Genomic DNA, 21,584 nt, shown 5'->3' on the forward strand with positions numbered 1-21,584 from the left:
CAACTCATCTGACTCTATGTCAAAGTTGTCGTCGACCTCTTCGTCCGACAGTGGAGAATACTCAGGCTCTTTTTCTGTATTGAGGATCGGAGCATCATCGTCAACCAATTCTTTAATCAGTTTCTTTCCTAGGATCATTCTTGCAGCCAGTCTTTCATTTGCTATTTTAGCCTGCTCTTCAGTCAACTTCCTGTGAAAAGGTTTTCGCTGATAGTGAGAAAATCCTGCCTGCACCATTTTCGAATTTTCCTGTCCATTCTTATGGCTTCTTTGGTAACGCCTCCACTGCGTTCGAGTCATGGGGTTCTTTCCTTTGTAGTTTGGAGATATGTAATCTTTTCTTTTAGATCCACTATCCGTCCAAGAGCCTTCAGCATTGGTTCCATCGCCTTGAATCTGCCATTCTGGGCGTTTACCTTTGAAGTTAATGGGTTTCACCCATTTGTCTTCAGGGACATCCGTCTTGGGACGGAAAGTCCTTGGTTTTTCAAACATCTTCCTGTATTCTCCAGCCCTTCGACCACTGTTTTCTCCTGTGTACATGAATTGACGATTCTTGCCTCGACGAGGATCGAACCTCACTTTGTTTGCAGCATCAACATTGAAAACAGCATCACACCTTGGGCATAATCCAACTTGAGAGTTGTTATTGTGGCATCTCTCAAGGAATTTAAAAAGACTTTCTTTTGGTTCAGGATAAACCATGTTCAAAACTTTGCCATCAGTAGCGCCGTTTTACTTTCTAACGAAACCATCAGTAGTCTCGACCATCATCACATCAGCAAGCTCAGTATAGTGAGCCTCTTCGACTTGCAAAGGATCAATATCAACTTGCATTGATGACTTTGGCTTTTCTCCAAACTGTAACCTTCCTTCTTTCAAAGCTTTTTGCACCAAATCCCTGAAAAGGACACATTGAGAAGTTTTATGACCCAAGAAATTATGAAATTTACAAAATCCTCTTTTTTTTCTTTTGTTCAAGAGGAGGATTTTTAAGTCCTGGGGGTACTATGATTTGCCCATCAGAAACCAACAAATCAAATATTTCATCACATTTTGTTATATCAAATGAATACGTTTTACTAGAAAATTTTTCATTTTTACTTTCAATCAGATTTTTATCTTTTGAGGGCTTGAGCAATTTACATATATATGGTGGCCCTGGTTTTAATTCAGCCACGTTGACCTCTCCCTCTTCGTATTCACTGTCGCTATTAGAGTCGAACTCACTTGTAGTAACATAAGCTATCTTTTCTTTCTTATGATATTTACTAGCTCTGGCTTTTTCAGCTTTTAGCCTTTCGACCTGGCGTACTCTATCTGCCAGTTGTGCCATATCTCTCAAATGTTGGGTGTCTAATTTCTTCCTTATGGAATAATCTAACCCACCTGCAGCCATTTCGACTAACTCATGTTCAGGAATTTGTGTGAAACATCTAGCTTTCAGTAACCTAAAACGGTTTAGATAGTCATCGACTGGTTCTGCACCCTTTCGCCTAACTCCAGCTAATTCTTTCAAACTAATTTTCGACTGTCCCATATAAAATTGTTCATGGAACAATCGTTCTAATTGGTTCCATGAGAACAAAGATTGTGGAGATAAGGTCGTGAACCAAGTAAATGCATTTTTTGTTAAAGAACTTGGAAAATACTTCATCTTTAGATTTTCATTGTTTGCTATTTCTCCAGCCTATGTCTGGAACCTAGCAATATGTTCGACCGTCGACTCGCCAGTCTCACCAGCAAATTTGGTGAATTTTGGGACTTTCCACCCCCTAGGCAATTCTGTTTGCCTTACATATTCTGACAACGGGGAAACGAAATTTGGTCTATGCAAACCTACATTTATTCCATTCTGAACTAAAATTTGTTCGACTACATTAGAGATATTATTGTGCCCAACATTGACATCTTGCTGGATGTTCCTAAGAACCTGGTCAGCATCTTGATGCCTTTGTACTATTCTAGGGATCTCTTGCTCAATTTGATCTCCTTGTCCTATAGGTTCGACCCCTCTCACATTCGACCCTTGAGTAGTCGAAAGATTTGGTTGTGGGGGCGCTCCAAAGAAATCTGCAATTCTGGCCATTTGTCCAGCCAATATTTCATAACTTTGGTTTGTGTTATTTTTCATGGGAGTAAAAACAGTTCCCATTTGTTGAGTAAGGGCATTCACCATTTCATGATTACTTCCGTCTATTTGTTGTCGAAATGACAACATTGACGTAGTACTTAAAGATGGTAAAGCCTGGTGATTATATCCTATGCCTATAGGTCGACCCCCTTGATTTGATGTGCTTGTAGCCATCATGCTGTCAGAATATAATGAAGGATTTGTGTGCAAACCTTGCATCATAGACGTGGGCATTCCAAACTGAGGGTTAAAACCTGGTGGAGGCATCATTCCATGAAACGGCGGTCGTAATGGATTAAACGATGATCGTACATTCGTTGGTGATGATACCAATATTGTTGCCGTCGATCCACCAGTATTTGTTGTTCTAACTAGGGATGAATCTGCGGCATTTTGTGGTGTTGTTCCGGTCAGAACAACCCCTTGATTTCCAGAAAGATCAGAATTATTTGTATTAACTTCAGCCATGTTAGTTAATTTCCGACCACTTCTTAATATCATACATAACTATTATACTAACAAATATAAAACAAACAGCAATTGACGAGTCCCACCAGGTGTGCCAATTTGTTTACCCAGAAAAATGGTAAACAAGCGCTAGTTTCCTTTTTAAAGGTTACTTTTGCAGAATCAACTAGAATACTCCAGGACTAATTGCTTTATTTTGTTATATTATGTGTATCTGGTTTGTTTTGAATGCAGCAGTGACTTTAAAGTAAAAGTAAAACACTGAAATTAAAGGCTTTAAAGTAAATCAAAGCAATAAAAAGGCAGTAAATGTGCACTGAAAGATGAAAATATAACGTAAAATGATTGCATTAATTAAACTGGTACGCATACGTACATTCCAAAGTTGCACTCTTTACTCATTATTGCACAGAGATTTGAGTTTACTTGTGTTTATGTAGAAAATGCGGACCCCTAACTATTCCTATGGAACTTGCTTAAATAGTAAAATAAAATAACTACTAATAACGGCCGACTGATTATCAGTCAACACGTGTCTTCGACATGCAAGATCTTCTACTGTGAGACCTCCACGCGTCTCTTGTAACTGCTGAAAACTGTCTCCTTTTAACTTCTAATACCTCTCGACTTCCACTTCAGTTTCTGCAGCAAAATTCTTAAGTCTTCGCATACTTCTGATCGAACGCTGAAGCCTCTGATAATCTTTCTAGTCGAACAGCTTCGACTACTAAGCATTACTTAGTCGAACCACTTCGACCCAAATGGCAATGTAGTTATTTAATTGAGGCCCAATTACCAATTTAGGGCCTTTCTACCAAATCGAGGCCCAATTACCAATTTTGAGCCCCAGTTGCCCATTTATTGGTAAGTCGAAATCCTAGGGTAACAATGATATTGATCTTTATCTTTAAGTCATTAAGATGTTTATGTTGACGACAAAAAAAACATTCCTTTACGGTCCTCTTGTGTTGTTGAATTTGGCAGCAGGGATGTGTACTTGAAAATACTGGGGTTGAGAAAGACTTTGCGTCAAGTGAATGTAGGAAAACAAATATTTGGTGGAAGTACTTACTACCAACTCGGTATAAAAAAGGGTAATCATATTTAGTTTGTTTAATGAATAACTTCTTAGGGTGGTAGGTTATGGCGAGTTGAACTAATTTTGGCATGATCATTTATTTGAGGGAAGTCTACTTTTTGCGATATTTAGAATACTTTACTACTTAGACTTGGACAAAAGTATGCCTGTAGCGAGTATGTGTTGATTAAAGTGGATATAAGATAGAGGTGAGTGGCATTGGCGAACACGATTGCTCACACGGGAGGAAGAGTTAGTTATATATTGTTGTTCTTTTCTAGTTAATATCTTTTATACGAAAATGCATCTAACATGTTGTTTTTACATTTTAACCATAGCCATGATATGATTACTTTGTCAATGACGTTTATAGATTTCTCACCCAATATGTGATAGTGGATCTACCACATCTTTAGAATTTGGTTTTGGAATAAATCAATTCTTATAAAGGTGTGATTTTCTAGCTTGGTGGCTGACTCCAAACCAAATTCCAACAAAGGTTAACTTGAATCATCATGGTATCATTAACTAAGACTCATCCTCATATTTACATGGATGCAAGCTAGATAGGGAATATCAACATGTATTCTTCGAATGCTTCTTTTTGGGAAATGTGTGGATGGGATGTCTACATTAGTTAGGAATTACTAAGGTGTTACCAAAAAAATATATAATCAATCATGACCATTAGTTTTGTGACATCTTTTCTCTATTAAAACTAATCGAGTATCTTCTTTCACTTTATTTGGTTCGTCTATTCTATAATTTTTTTGTTTGATGGCTATTTGGTAGGTGAACCAAAAGGTTTCCAAGTAATATAATTTATATTGTCCATCTTCACGGGATTTATGTTAATTCATAGGAGACAATGATAATTTAGTTGATTAGATAAACGAGAAATTGTAACAATTTTAGGGTACGCATAATATATACTAACATAGAGAATAGTGTGTAAAATTAAGGTATGAAACATATATTTGTATTTGCAGTGAATACAAAAATAAAGACCGTGTTAGTGATATGCGAAGCTATAGGTCTTTTAGGGTTTGTAAAATGTTAATATGTGATCCTTAACCTATCTATTTGGACATGTATAAATGTCCTCTGTCACTCTTAAGGAATGCCATTGCTTTCATCTATTAGCCTGACCATACATAATTTGGATTGTGTTTTAGTCTACCGTGGCAGGTAACTCAATTTTTTCAATACAAATGACGTGTTATAGATAATAAGATACTTGAGATTAATTAATTCACATGGTATGGTACCACTGGTAATGATAAGCTCTTGATGAGTCATTCTTAGTTACATAGGAGGATGTGGTGAGTCAGGGTTTTACATGGCGAGATGAGTCATTAATTGTTCGTAACAAATTATATCAAAATGGGCTTATATTATGGCATAATGGTTCGGAATCCCTCAAGCATGACGTTTGCAAGGGCAAAGTGGTTTAAGGAAAAATCGTGAAGGTCCACACTCCCTCATGCACGAGGCGTGAAGTGATTTGATTAAAAGCCATGGTGATCAAGTTGTGGATAAGATGTTTCTTTTTGTTTGGATTTTTGGAGTTGTAATAACTGAACTGTTTAAAAAAAATTAGTTCTATATTGTTGGGTTCAAAGTTTCTAATATATATACTATGTAATTTTATTTAGATATATTGATGTGTACGTAAATTATAAACAAAAAAGCTGGTTTGCCCGAGAGGTTAAGGGGGAAGACTTAAGATCTTCTGCACATAAGTGCGCGTGGGTTCGAACCCCACAGCCAGCAGTTTTTAGATATAAAAGAAAATTATATAAGAACAATAAATTTATTTTTTAAAATATTATAGGAATTTAATCTTACTCATGTGATGATAAATTTCTTATATATATGGTCATCTTAGTACAATATTATAGATCCTACATCCGAGCTTTTAAGGTTAGTGATGTGTGAATACTTGATCCTTAAAGTTCAACAAGGAAATCTGTTAGGGCGACTCCTTTTTGCTTTTGTATTACATCGCCTTACTCATAAGACTAGCGACAATTGCAAGCTTTTTCGTCTTTCTTAGTATCTAGATGACATGACAATCGTAGGACTCAAAGGAGATGGCTAAAGCCCTTGACACCATTTTGAAGATGGGTCCACGATTCAGCATTGAATTGAATATTTATACGACATTGATCTTTTGGCCTTCATGTGATGAGAGTAAACATCGTAGGGGGTTATTCCCTTTGGACATTGGGAGGCCAGTGTTGGGGATGAAATTCCTCTAATTAAGGGGTTTTAGTTGAGATAAAGAGGTTTTTATCAAGGGGTAGTCCATGAAAAGAGCTTCAAGATTGTTGAGTTAATGCATCTTCTTCCATGGTTGAGGGATACACATAATGAGTTTCTTCTACTTCAATTTTGCACGGGTATTACCAAACTATCTTTTGGCCTAAGTACGTATCAACCTATTCACACAGAGGAGACAACTATTTGGTTTGATCAAGAGTTACAAGACATGGTCGAATATATTGTTGTTACTGGAGGTCATTTCTTAGAAGACCTTCAACGAATGGTGGGTTATTTACCTATTGTGGCTGGTTTGAGTTTGTACTTGGCCGTCGAAGCTTCCTCGTACGCTTATTTGGATTTCAATGGGATATGTGTTATGAATTCTAATTTTGACAGAGATTTGGATGGTCTTAGTAGTACAATTTTGGCTTTTGAATTTAATAGTTTTACTAGCAAGGACATTGTCCCCCTTAAAGTCCAACATGTTTTGGCGAGTGTCATTTTTAGTAAAATTATTTAGAAAATGAAAAAAAAAGTTTAACATAACAACAAGATAAAAATCAATTTTTGGGTGTTTGCAAGCATCACATGATCATGATTTTCTTCTAGCTACGCCAACATATGTCACCAATGAAGTATCACGCTATCCTTAAATATCACCTCGTGATTCCATTATTTTCCATTGATGATGTTTGTCATGTTTTTCGTAAGGCATGCTTAGACACCTTTGAAGAGTGTATATATGAAATGTATCAAGTAGAAAATATTAGATTTGATAAATGGTCTTGATGAAGTCACATGCAACCATAGACAATAAATGTTCATTAAGACCATTTATCAAAATTCAATAATTACCATTTGATCCTCCTATCTCTTATTTTTAAAATGTTCCTCCTGATACATCTCATATATATATATATATATATATATATATATATATATATATATATATATATATATATATATATATATATATATATATATATATATATATATATATATATATATATATATATATATATATATATATATATATATATATATATTCTTGTATATTAACATCCATTCATGTGTAAATATTCAAATACAAGATGATTCATTATCATCCATTCATGTGTAAATATTCTTGTATCTATTATATATAACTATTAAAAATATACATATATGTGTATGTATTAATTTGCAAAAATGAATATTTTGTTTAATTTGATTCATTGATTTTTCTAAAAAAATTGTAGTTCATTTCATAAATTATATTTAATTGATTTGGGGTTTTTTTAGTACAGCACTTCAGTATACTTTAACCATATATTTTATTCATTTCTAATTACATCTCATATAACATTCAAATACAAGATGAATTCTGAAACAGCACCCAGAAAACATCCCAAAAAAACCCTCGAATCTCTCTGTTTCCTTTTTTTTAACTAATTTCATGTTTCTCAACAATCCCCTGTTTCTCTACAGAGATAAATCAAATACATTTTAAGCTACATATAAAAACTACATACCAGGTACCAAATCATACCTTACAAGTTAATAGCTCTCCTTCTCTTTTCTCCTCCCTCAACAATATATGAAAAAATAAATAAAACAATGGCAAAAACCAAATATTAGATTCACCAAAAAGACTCGTCCAGTTAAACAAGTTCAGTTGGTAGCTGTGTAGAAACATCAGATATCAGATATGATACATGTTCGATTCCTTCAAAGGAGCAGTATGATTAAAAAACTTCAATGTCCTTATCCACTTCTCTTGATTCTTCAACAAATGAACAGCAATAGTATCGCTCACAAGCTCATGACTACAAACAGAAGGTGGATCAGGATAATTATACATAGACCATTTCGCATTAAACCTATTCAATCCTCTACGACCCCATCTCATCCAATCCCCAAACACCTTATCTTCCGGACCCTCCACGTGTTTCTTCGGAATATCAGAACCATGTATCCACTCAACAATATCCCATGACACCAAAAACCCCATCCCAGACATGTAGTGTTTGAAAGGGTCCATGCTTCCACACGGTATCACGAATCCATAGTATAAATCCTCACTCGGTAACGGTTTTAACGAGTTTACCAAACTGTTGAGTCTCACGTAGGTGTCATCGTCCGCTTTCATGACGTAGTGATAAGGAGGGTAGTTTGGTCCATTCACTGTTTCATTGAAGATTTCTGGTAAACTTGTGAAGAATGATGAGGTTTTACCTTTGTTCATGTTTTCTGTGCAGTTGAGAATTATAATGTCGTTGTATCGCATGATTTCTAATGCGATTATTGTTTTTTGATCTTCTTTTGTGAGGTTGCAGAAGACGAATTTGACGTCGATTTTTGCATTTTCAGGGGTTTGTGTACTGTATACTACACGGAGGAAGTGTCGTCGGAGGTATTGGTCGGGGAGTGTGAGGACTCCGATGAGGATCCTGATATCTTGTTTTTGTTCTTGTTCTTGTTGTTGGTTTGAGAGAATGCTACATCGACCGAATGTTGGAAGATTCTTGAAGCGAAATTCGTTAATGGAAGCTAATATGCAAAGGAAGAAGATTGATATGAAACATGAGAGCATGAAACGTTTTCGGTTTGGTTTCGGAGACTTGACTACCACCATTGTTTTGTTGTTGAATGTGAAGATTTGGAAATTGAAAAATAGAAAGAAAAGGGATGTGAATTATGGGGTGAAGGGAGGTTTGTAGTTAATAAATTTTGTGAAGTTTCTTAGAGGAAACTCTATTGGTTTTTCTACCTTATTATGTGCATGATATGGAGTAACTTGGTTGGTTAATTATTAGTTAATTGAACATTGGCGTGAAAAAGGAGCATTGAGATGGTGGATTTGAGCCTAAATGGTGTGAGCAAGGATGTGTTGAAACTCGTTTTGATTGCGTGATTTTGGTGTAAAGTGGTTTGGTCAACTTTTCGTAATTAGGCAGATTTGCATGAAGGAAGAAGGATGGCATGGACATAATTCACGCCATGCTTGACTGTAAAGTAAGTAACGCCATTGACCAAGGAAATGATTATTTAAATTAAAGATCTAGTAGTTATATTATTTGATTTATTTGTATCCCATAGATAAAATTTTTTAATGGCAAATATATACTAATAGAGATGTGAAAACAAATACAACTATGAAGTGTAGCTAAAAAGGTATAAGATGTGTGCTATAAACTCACATGAAACACATAAATAAACAAAAATAACGACGAGACTAATCGAAAAATATAAACGCAAAAAAAATTTGTATACTTTCAATTAATAGTAATTGTTAGATCTTGAATCATGCTTGATTTTTCTCTTAACTGTATTTGTTTTAGGTTACAAACAACCCATAAAAAGTTTAGTCTAATTCGTATAGTGAAGAATGGGTGGACATGCATTTATAAGCACCGCACTAAAGCATGTCATTCCTTTCATTACCATGGTTGATATGTATTCAATAGTTACTCGCGCTCCATGTCAAACAAATTATAAATGATTGTAACTTCACTCATACTAGCACAATTTCATCTTAAGCCCTTACTAACTTAAGTATTAAAGTGTTAATATTTTTTTTTTATAGATACCCTCTTCAATCACTAAAGAGTTATCACCATCGCGCGAAAGCATCTCCACGATGATCATTTTCAACCTACCATGGTTGATATGAAAATCAACCTTTTATTCTCTTGAGTTCTTTTTGATTTTTTCAATTTTCCCAATTTCACCGCCACAATCATTTTTTAGTTACAACAATCATATTTGGTTTTTATTGCTTCTTCAATAGTCGGTTCGAAACTACTTCGTACTCGAAGCATCACCAATGATCTCTGATCAACTACTAAGATTCTTCAAGATAATGATTCACCAATTATTGATATCGTCAATGAAGATCCTCAAGCTTCAATGATGATGCTTCAACCATCAGTTTAAGAAACCCATCTAGTTCATTCATCACATAATCAGGTTCCTCCACCTCACATTTTTCTTCCTCCACTATAACCTCTTCTTTCTACACTACAACCTCACGTTTTAGTTCACCCACTATCGCATCTTATCCAACACCACATGTCTTCATTCTGCGCACCAAATGCTAGTGAGCTCCTATTGAACATTTTCAATTTGTTGTTGCAACAAAACGCAAAGCTCATTCGCGTAGAAGAAAATAAGGAAAAGATTCCAAGTGCAATTATAACACAATTAGAGGTTTTGTAATGTGTTCACTGTAAAGCTAGTGTGATGGATGTAATAATTGACATTGGTTTGCAACCATCAAGAGCTCATGAGTCGCCAAATAGGTGTCACCCTTCTCATCCTAATAACGATTCACTTCCACGTAATTATGGGGGCGATGACAACAATTATACACCATCTAAAGTTCGTCATCTAAGAAGGTTTTCTTCCAACATTTGCAAAAGAGGCCCAAGCATATTCCACTAAACATTCGGTCACCCAATATTATCGGAACTCGTTTACAAAACATATCGCTAAATGTCAGATCCTTAAATTGTTAGAGAAACCCCTAAAGTTGATTATATCGTAGACCCTAACGAACTCGTCGAGCACATGAACACCATGCTTGATTACCACTAAGACCTATGAGTAATAAAGTGCAACTTTTTATTTCACCTTGAAGGGAGCTGTCATGACCTGGTTTAAAGGCATAAAAGAAAACTTCATCAGTTAGGGAAAAACACTGTGTGATAAGTTCACGTCCCACTTCATACGCGTCTCATTTCATAACACACAAGCATCAACGGAAGACTGTGGATGTCCTTAGATATCATTCGGCAAAGGAAAATAATACGTTACTGTAATACATTGACAAGCCCACCAAAGAATCTATAGATGTTATAGGAGCCAACTATAAACTAAAATGTTAGATCTTTGAGAAATTCTTTAGACCAAATTTTAAGTTTAGAAAGAAGTTGTGATTAGAGGAACCACATAAAATGAGTGAGCTACTTGCTTGGGTTCAACCAGACATTAACTATGAAGAAGACTTGTGTGTTGAAGATGTAGAGAAGAACAAGACATTTGGGAATCCCGTGGATAATAAATGTCACCTTTCACTATTTTAATTTTCGTCTACCAAGAGAGGTATACTGGTTAATAATAGGAGCAGAGCGAAAGATCAAGATTGTTTTTCTTGTAAATAAGGGGTCTGGTTTTGGGATGCATAGGGAAACATTTCTCTAACTTTTTAACATCCCTTACTTAATCAGGGATATGGCCCAGAAGGGCATGAGCAGTACCCTTAAGAAGGAAAGGAAGCAACACCTACAAACGGAAAGCACACATTTTGCCGTCATAAGCCAACAGAGGTTCCAAGACAAAAGGTTGTAGACCTTGGTTATGGAGTAAATCATTCATGTCAGAAACCAGATAGATATCATTAGGGGTTTGAAGAAGGTTAACAAGCTGGTTGGAAGCCATTAAGAGAGAATGTTGAGAAATGTTGGAAAGGAGGATGACGAAGAATGACAATGAACAAGGGAAGTTTCTGAAAAAAGAGGTGAAGAATGCAGAGAGAGCAAAAAAAGAAAACTGAAGAAGTAAATGGGGTATTTAAACCACCATAAACCCAAATGTTTGGAAAGAAAATAGAGGAAATTATGGTTTGTGGGCGACCACGTGTCAAACGGATAGAGAATGTTTGAGGAGGTTGTTGAGCTGGGGGCCACGTCGATCCTAGGAAGTTGAAGCTAAAAAGTAGGAAAATTGTTGCATGGACACTGACATGGCATTTCAAGGGAAAGTCATGATTGAAATGACGTCACCACGCACTGAGAAAGAAAAAAATGTCCATTTTTTCCTTTCAGTCGAAAAGGACATTTTTTGGGGGCAATTTGTCAGCTAAGGTTTTTCGACATGAACTAAAATCCAGCCAAAGAGAGAAAGAATCTGAAGGGTTCTTTAGATAGAAAAAACACTTGGGTCGAACCACACCTGGTCAACCTGTAACACCCTTCTAAACCCCCGCGGAAATATAATATAATCAGAGTAATTAAACAGCAAGGATGCTACAATTATTAAAATAAATAAAAATACCAAGTCGATTGTCATGCTTTATTAGAATTTAACCAATGTCAAAACATGTGTTTAGCACAGCGGAACTTAATTTAACAATATTAGGAAACATGTCCAAACAAATAATCAATACATAATCCATAATCAAAATGGCAACAATGTATATCAAGTAACGCTAAGACTATCGATCCCAGTGTTACAATCAAAGCATGACTCGACACGAACTACGGGCTAGCCTACAAGCTATCTTCACCCAATCAAGATGCCGCTACATCCTTAATCTGAAATCATCAAAGTAAGGGTGAGTTTCATTCGAATTAATAACCATTATACAATCATAAGCAATAAAATCTCATAGCAATTATCATCCACTCAAGCGTACATATAATCGGCATTTATCACAATAAGCAAGTATCAGTACATAAGCATCTTCTAACACACCACACAATCATTCAGTTAAATCAGAATATAATTGTAATACGGTGAACTGACTTTTTAATGAAATGTCGCGGTAAAGCAAGAGTCGCCACCGACTTTTATTTTATCCAATCGGAAAGGCAAAAAGAACAGGAAAGACCTTTGAAAGATTTTGAGTTCGGGGGGTAGGTTATACAAAGGGAAGGTGTTAGGCACCCTTTGCATCCATGGTTATCCATGGGCTCTTAATTGCTTAGCTCACTTTGTTTGTTTGAAAAGTTTGAGGTGTCGTGTGTGAATAGTAAAAATATTTCGTTTAAGGACTTTAGCTTGTAAATAAGCGTAGCCTTGTTTTGAAAGTATTTGGAAAAGAGGTGTGAAAAGTAATTTTGGAAATTTGTTGTGAGCAAGCAGTTAAGAGCTACCTACCCTAAGTTTATGGTCTTTCTTGTTCTTAAGTCTTTCGGGCGAAAGGATCTATCCATACCATGAGGGGTAGGAAGTCTTTCAATTGGATGTGCGGGTCATCGAGAAATCGTTCGCCATAAGACTGTCCCTTGCCATAAAGAAGGCAGGTAGTCTAAGGGAAGGATATAATAGTCATTATTCTTGTTTAGGCATCATGCGAGGATACCTTAGCAATAGGACAATCATCTTTATTTTTCCGAGGCAACATCGAGGGACTAGATGATTTTTATTCTTTAAGGCAGCCTTGCTTTAGGTATCCTCGGAATCGAGAGACTTGACTATTTAAAGGCAACAGGCAGCAGTTAATAGGCAACAGGCAACGAGAGGAATTACCCTAAAGGTGTGTGGGTGCAACAATCATGTGATTGTATTCAGATAATATTTATCTTATAGTTAGTTATCTACTTCTGTTAAAGGCTTGCACTCCCTAAGATTACTAACCACGCAGTTTAAAATTGCAGAAAATTAAAGGCAGAAAAGTAAAACCTACAACTATTACAATAAACACTTCCGGGGATGGGGAAATTAAAAATAAGAAATATAAACGATTAATTTAATTATCTTGATCTCCACCCCGATCTTCCTTGATCTCCACCCCGATCTTCCTTGATCTCCACCCCGATCTTCCTTGATCTGATCATCTGAGAATTTAAAAAAATGATAGCGGTGAGTGTAGGAGGTATTCATCAATATTTGAAAGTAAACCCAAAATAAAAATGATATTTAACAGAAGAAGGATTAGAAACTTAGCTTTTGATTGGTAGGCGCGTGGCTGAAGGGTTTGAAAATAACCCTGAAAATTTGCGCAAAGAAGAGAATTTATTTTAGTGTATGAATGATCCCAACAGTAATAATTTAGGCAAAAATGGCAAGGCAAACCCAAAAGGGACAATGATTAGTTATCATGCCAAAATCAGGATTTGAGGCAAGATTAAAATTGTTACCCTAAATTATAACTCTAACATAAACATTTTAGTTTGTTTTAAAAAAAACCAAATAAATAACTATTTTTAATGTTATATAAAAAAATCGAAATTTCGATTAAATAATATCAAGATAATTTTTGTAGTTATAAGAGAACTTTATTAAATAAATAAACTAAACAAAAAAAGAATAAAGAAATAGCTAAAAAGAAATATGAATAGAAATAATAAAATAAAATAAAATTTAGAAAAAGAGACTTAGCTTCGTTCCAGTGTGGTGGCCTAGTGATGGTGCATGGTGGTCCTGCATCATGACGTGTGTTGGATCTGGAAGAGGATGGATCTGATGGCCTGAGATGAGGGTGTATAGTGAGCCCTAAGGTCTGTAGCGCACACGATCTGCAATTGTTAATTCTCACAAAAACAATGTTGGGGCAAGGATTCGAACACATGCCCTTTTCCTCACCAAGAAAGCGCCTTGCCAACTGTGCCATTTACATCGTTCGTTAGTTATCTATCACAAAATATATAAAAAGAAAATTAAATGTTAATGGAATAAGTTCAGAAGAATTGTCAAAGTGGGACCCATGAATTTCTGTCTGCGCCAATTAAATGGAGGGAGAGAGAGTGGTCTCGTTGACCGACGAATCATAACTCCCCAAACATGGTCAAATGGTCTTCAGCACTATTCATCATCTCTCTCGCATGGCCCTGCGGAAATACATACGATTTTTGCTGCGGATTTTGCTCCGATTCTCCATGTCCATTCCTGCAACTTTGGAACCTACGCAATTTCACGGATAAAACTCCAAGGAGTACCCTCCCCCCCTAAATTGGACCTCCTGAGTCCATTAATGGCATCGGCATTGGCTAAAACGACCTGAAAATTACATTACGAACGAGAAAAGAAAACGTGCCCTATCCATGGCACTACATGATTGAAACCTTAAAGCTTACCAACGATGGCTCTTACCCGTCCCAAACATCACTACAAACTTAAATATGCGGTTAGTTGGTATTGAAATAAGTTAAATTATTGAATACGAAAGCTCAAAGATGCGTATGAATATGGTGATTACATCATGTGAGTTCTGGACGTGATCAAAGCATTAAAAATACCTGCACTCACCTTATACTCTTGTACAAGATAAACGGGACGTTTGTTTTCTTTTGAATCGGCTTAGAACACAACTTCTTCCGTGCCCTAGTTTTGGTGGAAATTTTGAAGGTTTTGCATGCGTTTTTGTGGCTAGGGTTTGTCTGATTTTTCGTCCCCTAGTACTGAGCATGTGTTGTGTATATATATCAGTATGAATTAGGGTAACAAACGTGGGCCAAGTCCAAGTGATTGGGATAGTTGAGATTTGATTTTTCAACCATGCAAATCTTGCTATTTTTGGATCCATTCTTGCTAAATCAAGCCCCCCCCCCCCACGAATTTTGGATGATTTATCATGATTTGGGAACTCAATATTTGATGCAAAAATAATCTCATTCATCCCTTTATTGTTTCCTATTATTTATTAGATTTAATTTGAATCTTAATGAATAAAACTCAAAATAAATAGAATAATAAAAGAATAAAAATAAAGGGATGGAGGTATGGGCCTTTTGCAAGCTTGTGATCACGTTAAAATTCCAAAACAAAAGCCCATTAGTCAAAAATGCAAATTTATTCAAATTGACTTTCATGCATCTCTTGAAAATTTCCCAACTTTATCGATGCATAACTCCTTCGATATCTATGGTATGGAAGCGTTATAGGACTTTTTAGAAAGCCCAAGATGTCCCATAGAGGCTCCTTTTGGTTTTGTCTCAATTGAGTCTACCATGCCCAAGTTATGAGCTTTGAGAAAAACTGGCTTTTTCGCGATCCTTTAGAAGGACCTCTAATGTATTGGCTTATATCTCTCAAATGAAGCTTTTTTGGCCTTGGCATGTGAGAGACAAAATTGTAGAGAATTCAATTTCCTTCAAATTGAGCTTTGGATGGGAATTTTTCTGATGAAGTATGAATATTTGGTGAATTTTCAAAGTTTGGTTGACTTTTTCTGTTCATGCCCAAAATAGTAACTTTTGACTTTTCTGATTTTTCCTTGCATCATCATGATCAACCCTTGATCAAAATGATGATTTTAAGGTTATGAGAATGTTGTTGACCAAATATCTTGAACTTTGACTGTATATTGATTTGAAATGACTATTTTGCCCTTGAGAGTCGACTGTTGACCTAATCAAGATTCGAGGGACTCAATTTGCTCTGATTGACTTGCAACTTTACATGAAGATTCTTTGGGATGTTGGTGACCCTATGGAACCATCTTGAGCCATTGATTCAGTGATTTTCCTTTGAAAGAACCAAACCCTAGTTCAGAACTTTATATAGGAGAATTTGTATAGGAGCTTTGCATATGGATTTGAAACTTGAATAGGAGAAATAGTGTGGGCAAATTTTGGGGTATGACAGCTGCCCCTGTTCAATTATCTTAAACCTGAAGATGTAGAATGGTTAGTATGCCAGTCGGTATCTGAAGGTAGAAGGTGATTGAACACTAGAATACCAAGAAATTTGCCCTATTTGAAGTAGGGATTTTTGTCGGAGATGGGCTTGTAGATGCCATCTGATAGTTGTTGGAGTATAGATTGTTACGCAATTTCTGCTTTTGCTGTCTTCCCTCTTTTGAATGTTGAGGAACCGTCAAAGGTATCGACTCAAATCTGTGTTGGGTTATTTAAGGAACCGTCAAAGGTATCGACTTAAATTTGAAACATATCATTGAGGCACCGTCAAAGGTATCGACTCAGATATGCAGATAGATTGTATAAGGAACCGTCAAAGGTGTCGACTTATATCTGAAGTGTGTTGTTAAGGAACCGTCAAAGGTATCGACTTAACTTTTGAAACATATCATTGAGGCACCGTCAAAGGTATCGACTCAGATATGCAGATAGATTGTATAAGGAACCGTCAAAGGTGTCGACTTATATCTGAAGTGTGTTGTTAAGGAACCGTCAAAGGTATCGACTTAACTTTTGAAACATATCATTGAGGCACCGTCAAAGGTATCGACTCAGATATGCAGATAGATTGTATAAGGAACCGTCAAAGGTGTCGACTTATATCTGAAGTGTTTCGTTAAGGAACCGTCAAAGGTGTCGACTTAACTCTTGATGTGGGTTGTTAAGGAACCGTCAAAGGTGTCGACTTAACTTTGAAGCATATCATTGAGGCACCGTCAAAGGTATCGACTCAGATATGTAGATAGATTGTATAAGGAACCGTCAAAGGTGTCGACTTATATCTGAAGCATATCATTGAGGCACCGTCAAAGGTATCGACTCAGATATGTAGATAGATTGTATAAGGAACCGTCAAAGGTGTCGACTTATATCTGAAGTGTGTCGTTAAGGAACCGTCAAAGGTGTCGACTTAACTCTTGACATATTAAGGAACCGTCAAAGGTATCGACTTAATACTTGAAAATAGATTGTTAAGGAACCGTCAAAGGTGTCGACTTAACTCTTGTAAATGGAGATAGTGGTATCCTGAAAAGTAGAGGTTAGTTTTCTTTATGCCATGTCATGATGCATGCAATGTGTTTGTGTGACGGGATTCTCAAAATAAATGAGGACCTCGTATGTTATGTATGCAATTGTCGCGCTGTTTTATGTATTATGTATGAACGTGTATGCAATTGTATGAATATGTTTATGACATGTGATATGTGAATATGATTCATGTTGTCTTGATTGAGAAAATAAATCTCTGTATTTTTGAAGATGTTCAGCTGGGGATTTACGGTTTCTGCTTGGGGATGATCAGTAATTTGATGTACCCTGATTTAGAGATATAAATGGACCATGTTGAAGAAGAGCAACTTGTTGGAGAAATAATAGTGTCGAAGATGTAAACTCTGTTGAGGAGTCATGTCCTTGTCGGGACGAGCACATTTGAAGATATCTTCTTAATGATTACTCTGAGGGGATATGATCTTCTGGCTCTGTGGGGAGATGTGGGTGTCTTGAAAGTTGCCCCCAGTATCATAGTTATTTACTACTCGATTCAGGACACGCTACTGAGTATTGATCGAAATGTTGAACTGGACTTGCATAGATTTGCCCCAGTTAACAGGAACTTTGGAAAGATTCGCCTCACGAGGTCTTTGTGAGATGTACACCATGGGCAATATGCCCCCAGTAATCATAGGCTCATGACAATGTCTCGCGTTGATTGGGGAGTAGCTTTAGATATGCTTGGATGCATGCCCCTGATTGTTCGACCATCCATGAGAGAGTCTCGGAATCTCGACTTGATTGCCTCAGATTGATTGGGCCAAACGCGTCATGCCCCTTGTATACGTAAGAGACATGGCTTCTTGGAGTAATTTTGTCTTGTCGGGATAACTTTCAGTCATTAGTTGTACTCTGTGCAAGTTCTTTCTGGTGCTAACATTTGAAATTATGTAGCAGGATATGTTTAATAATGTATTCGTGAGATGCAATGCATACGTTTGTCTCGAGTTTTTGAAAAAACATTAAAACCGAAGATGTAGAAGCGTGATATTTGTAAAAACATGCTATTTGTAACAATGTGATGTTTGTAAAGAGAAATATCAACTCAGCATTTTAGGTAAACCTTAAGGAGTCGGGATACCTTTGTTATGACAGTATGCTTTCGAACTAACCATGCTTCAGTTAGGACTTTCAAGGGTTGTAACGTGGCTTGGTTCACGGTTTAAGAAACAAAGGATAAAGGCTCAAAGTTTATTTGTACCCACCCCTCTTCGTGATGTTCTTCGATCCTAAGCTCAGTTAATTCGACTTATGCATTCAAGTTCCAAGAGATCTATGGATTTGCACCTTTGATAATGATGATGGTTCGCCAGCAATGAGAACTTTTGTGATGGCAGTCACTTCTTCCTTTTGGTAGTCACAACATTGTGTTGTTCAGAAATTTATTGACTTCTCTTTTTTCATCTTTTTTGATATCCCTAACTTTTGCCTGAACTGTCTATTTTGAGTTTACAGTCAGCGGGATGCCTTGATTTTTTGCCTAAGTCATCTTTTGATTTTTGACTTAGCAGGCTTTTCTTTGTATATATGTTTTTTCATTTTTTCTTTTTTGAAAGATATTGACTGCCTTGCTTAATGATTGATGAACCATCATTGGCTTTTTGATTGACATCTCTGATACTTCTTTGATGTGTGTAGATGAACACTTGTGTTTGAAACCTTTATTGGAAGGTGTACTGAATGATTCTCTCAAAATAGAATGCATAGCCAAATTAACTGAGAACTACCCTGCCCCAGGTTATAATCAAAGGTTTTAATTAGTACAAGAAAGAAAACTTCTACTTCTTAGGCTCAAAGGGGTTAACGAGGGATTAACATCCTTATATCTCCACTGTTTAGGAATTGAAACAATGCCTGTACATCGTCAGCATAGTCTGTTCAAAAGCATACTATATGAGGTTGCAGTATCGTTCTCGTCATCCTCCCTTAACAGGTATACCGCTTAGCAGGAGTTGAATATCACAAAACATATGCAAAGTAGAGACATAATTCAAAATGAGTGATAGCGAAATAATTTATTCAAGACAAGCATATGCAATGCACTGATGATGATTATTAAAACAGATAATGTCTATCATAATTCGAACATTTAAACAAACAGAGAAGAAACATGCAAATGAAAGTAGATCTAATGCTCCAAAAGTTCGTCCGTCTAGACGTCAATCAGTCTTGTCATGACTAGGCATAGGAGCGGTGATCCCCACAGGAGTTTTCAGGAGGGGTGAATTTGATTTCTCCATCATTGATCAGATCTTGAATCTTATTCTTCAATGTCCAACAATTGTTTATGTAATGTCCAGGAATGTTGGAATGGTACGCTGTAGCGGGAAAAATGTGACTCGACGCGCTTTCGCGCATTCGAAGTACAACAGAGTCGCCACCGAACTTTATTTATTCCAAGAAGGAAAGGGAAAATATCGATAAAACCCATGAAATGAAAAAGGATGGATAAGATGGTCGTTCGTAACCAAATTAGGGTTCGGGAGTCGGTTAAGCAAGGGGAAGGTATTAGCACCCCTCACCTCCATCGTACTCGATGGGACCCATTTAGTTAGTTTCGTGTTTGAGTGTTAGTGTAATGTTTGCGTTCTTTAGCTTATTATTCAAGAAAAGATAAAAGAAAAGATTTTTAGGGTTTTTATTATTATGAGGAAGAAAAGAAAAGATTTTTTATTATTATGCTCGCCAAGACGTTTGTATCTTGTGCCTACGTATTCCCTAGTGCAATGGGAAAGTCAGAGCAATCGTAGTTCGGGCTAAGAACCACGAAAAGTTTGTTGGATGATTTTAGCGAGAGGTACTCGATCGCTTTCAAATGGAAATACTACGCGCACATGGATATGAGATCACTACAAGAATGGATGACTAAATCAAGATAAGACATGATTTTGGCCATCATCGCATTCGAGTGGAAGATATTCGATCTTCACATGTGGAAGTATGTTCGTATTGAAAATTGAATAAGTGTCTCGTTTATGAGAAAAAGTTTTAGAGTGAAAAAGCCATGAGGCAAAAAAAAAAGGTTAAATGAATTTGAGATTGTTTTAAATGGACATTTAGCAAAGGATTGAGCATAGGTGTTCACCTAGCGCGTCTTTACCCAAGGTATTGAACAGGAGCTAGCCCCATTGTCACTTGTTGTCCAAGTTAATTAATTTTGGTTCGAAAGATCAGGGTATTCAAGAGGTGTGCACTTCTTGTCACAAGATCTTTCGGTTTGATTAATGTATTTTAATTCAAAAGATCAAGGTATTCAAGAGGTGTTCACCCCTTGTCACAGGATCTTTCGGTTTTGTTAATGTGTTTTAGATTCAAAAGATCAAGGTATTCAAGAGGTGTTCACCCCTTGTCACTTAATCTCTTGATTTGATTAGTGTATTTTAATTCAAAAGATCAAGGTATTCAAGAGGTCTCCACCCCTTGTCACTTAATCTCTTGATTTGATTAGTGTATTTTAATTCAAAAGATCAAGGTATTCAAGAGGTCTCCACCCCTTGTCACTTAAGCTCTTGGTTTGATTAAAATGTTTTAGATTCAAAAGATCAAGGTATTCAAGAGGTGTCCACCCCTTGTCACTTAACCTCTTGGTTTGATTAAAGTGTCTTGATTCAAAAGAATCGAGGTATTCAAGAGGTGTTCACCCCTTGTCACTCGATCTTCCGGTATGGTTTAAAGAATTTTTTTTTAAAGAAGAAACTCGACGTTGGATCGAGGAAATTACTTGTATCGACTTGGCATTGGACCAAGGTTTATTTATTTATTTATTGGCATTTGTAATACAAAAGAAAAATAAATCTAATTCTAACAAACATATTTTTTAGATTTTTGATTTTAAAAAGATACAATCAAGCAAACATATTTTTGTATTTTTATATTATATCAAAATAAAACTAAAATGAAAAAAAAACAATTATAAAGTAAAAATAAGCTCAAAAGAATGAGTAAAATGGTGGTGCAATAGAAGTAAAAATCGCTGGGCTGCTAGACAGCAGACCCAAATTAACAAACCTAAAAGGAATTACTATCACAGGGTACGCAAGAAAAGGGGTGTGACTCGGAAATTCGCTGGGCCTAAGGGGGATAAGGCCCACAACGAAAAATTAAAAAAAGAACAAGTGAAACCTAATAATTCGTTCCCAGCTTCTCTCGGTCTCACTTCCTAATTTTCTAGAAACGCAAAGAAACAAACTTTCTCCCCTGTGCTTCATCTTCTCTACTCTCAATCACTCTCTTTTGTGAACAACAA

General features: G+C 36.3%; 1 protein-coding gene and 1 non-coding gene across 2 annotated transcripts; one reads left to right on the top strand and one right to left on the bottom strand.

The window, feature by feature from the left end:
• The first annotated feature begins 5,370 nt into the window (after positions 1–5,370).
• Positions 5,371–5,453, top strand: TRNAL-UAA (transfer RNA leucine (anticodon UAA)). Its single transcript has one exon. It is a non-coding gene; the product is annotated as a tRNA-Leu (tRNA).
• Positions 5,454–7,265: 1,812 nt separating this feature from the next.
• LOC131601060 (hydroxyproline O-galactosyltransferase GALT3) lies at positions 7,266–8,758 on the bottom strand. Its single transcript, XM_058872785.1, has one exon. It carries the CDS (start codon positions 8,557–8,559, stop codon positions 7,627–7,629), a length of 933 nt encoding a protein of 310 aa, XP_058728768.1. The 5' UTR covers positions 8,560–8,758; the 3' UTR covers positions 7,266–7,626.
• Between the last annotated feature and the right edge of the window lie 12,826 nt (positions 8,759–21,584).

Source organism: Vicia villosa, linkage group LG1 (assembly GCF_029867415.1).
Source record: "Vicia villosa cultivar HV-30 ecotype Madison, WI linkage group LG1, Vvil1.0, whole genome shotgun sequence".
Lineage (NCBI taxonomy): Eukaryota > Viridiplantae > Streptophyta > Magnoliopsida > Fabales > Fabaceae > Vicia > Vicia villosa.

What these genes read in the sequence shown, in the direction of transcription:
- LOC131601060 (XM_058872785.1), bottom strand. Translation starts at nt 8,559, where the DNA reads ATGGTGGTAGTCAAGTCTCCGAAACCAAACCGAAAACGTTTCATGCTC.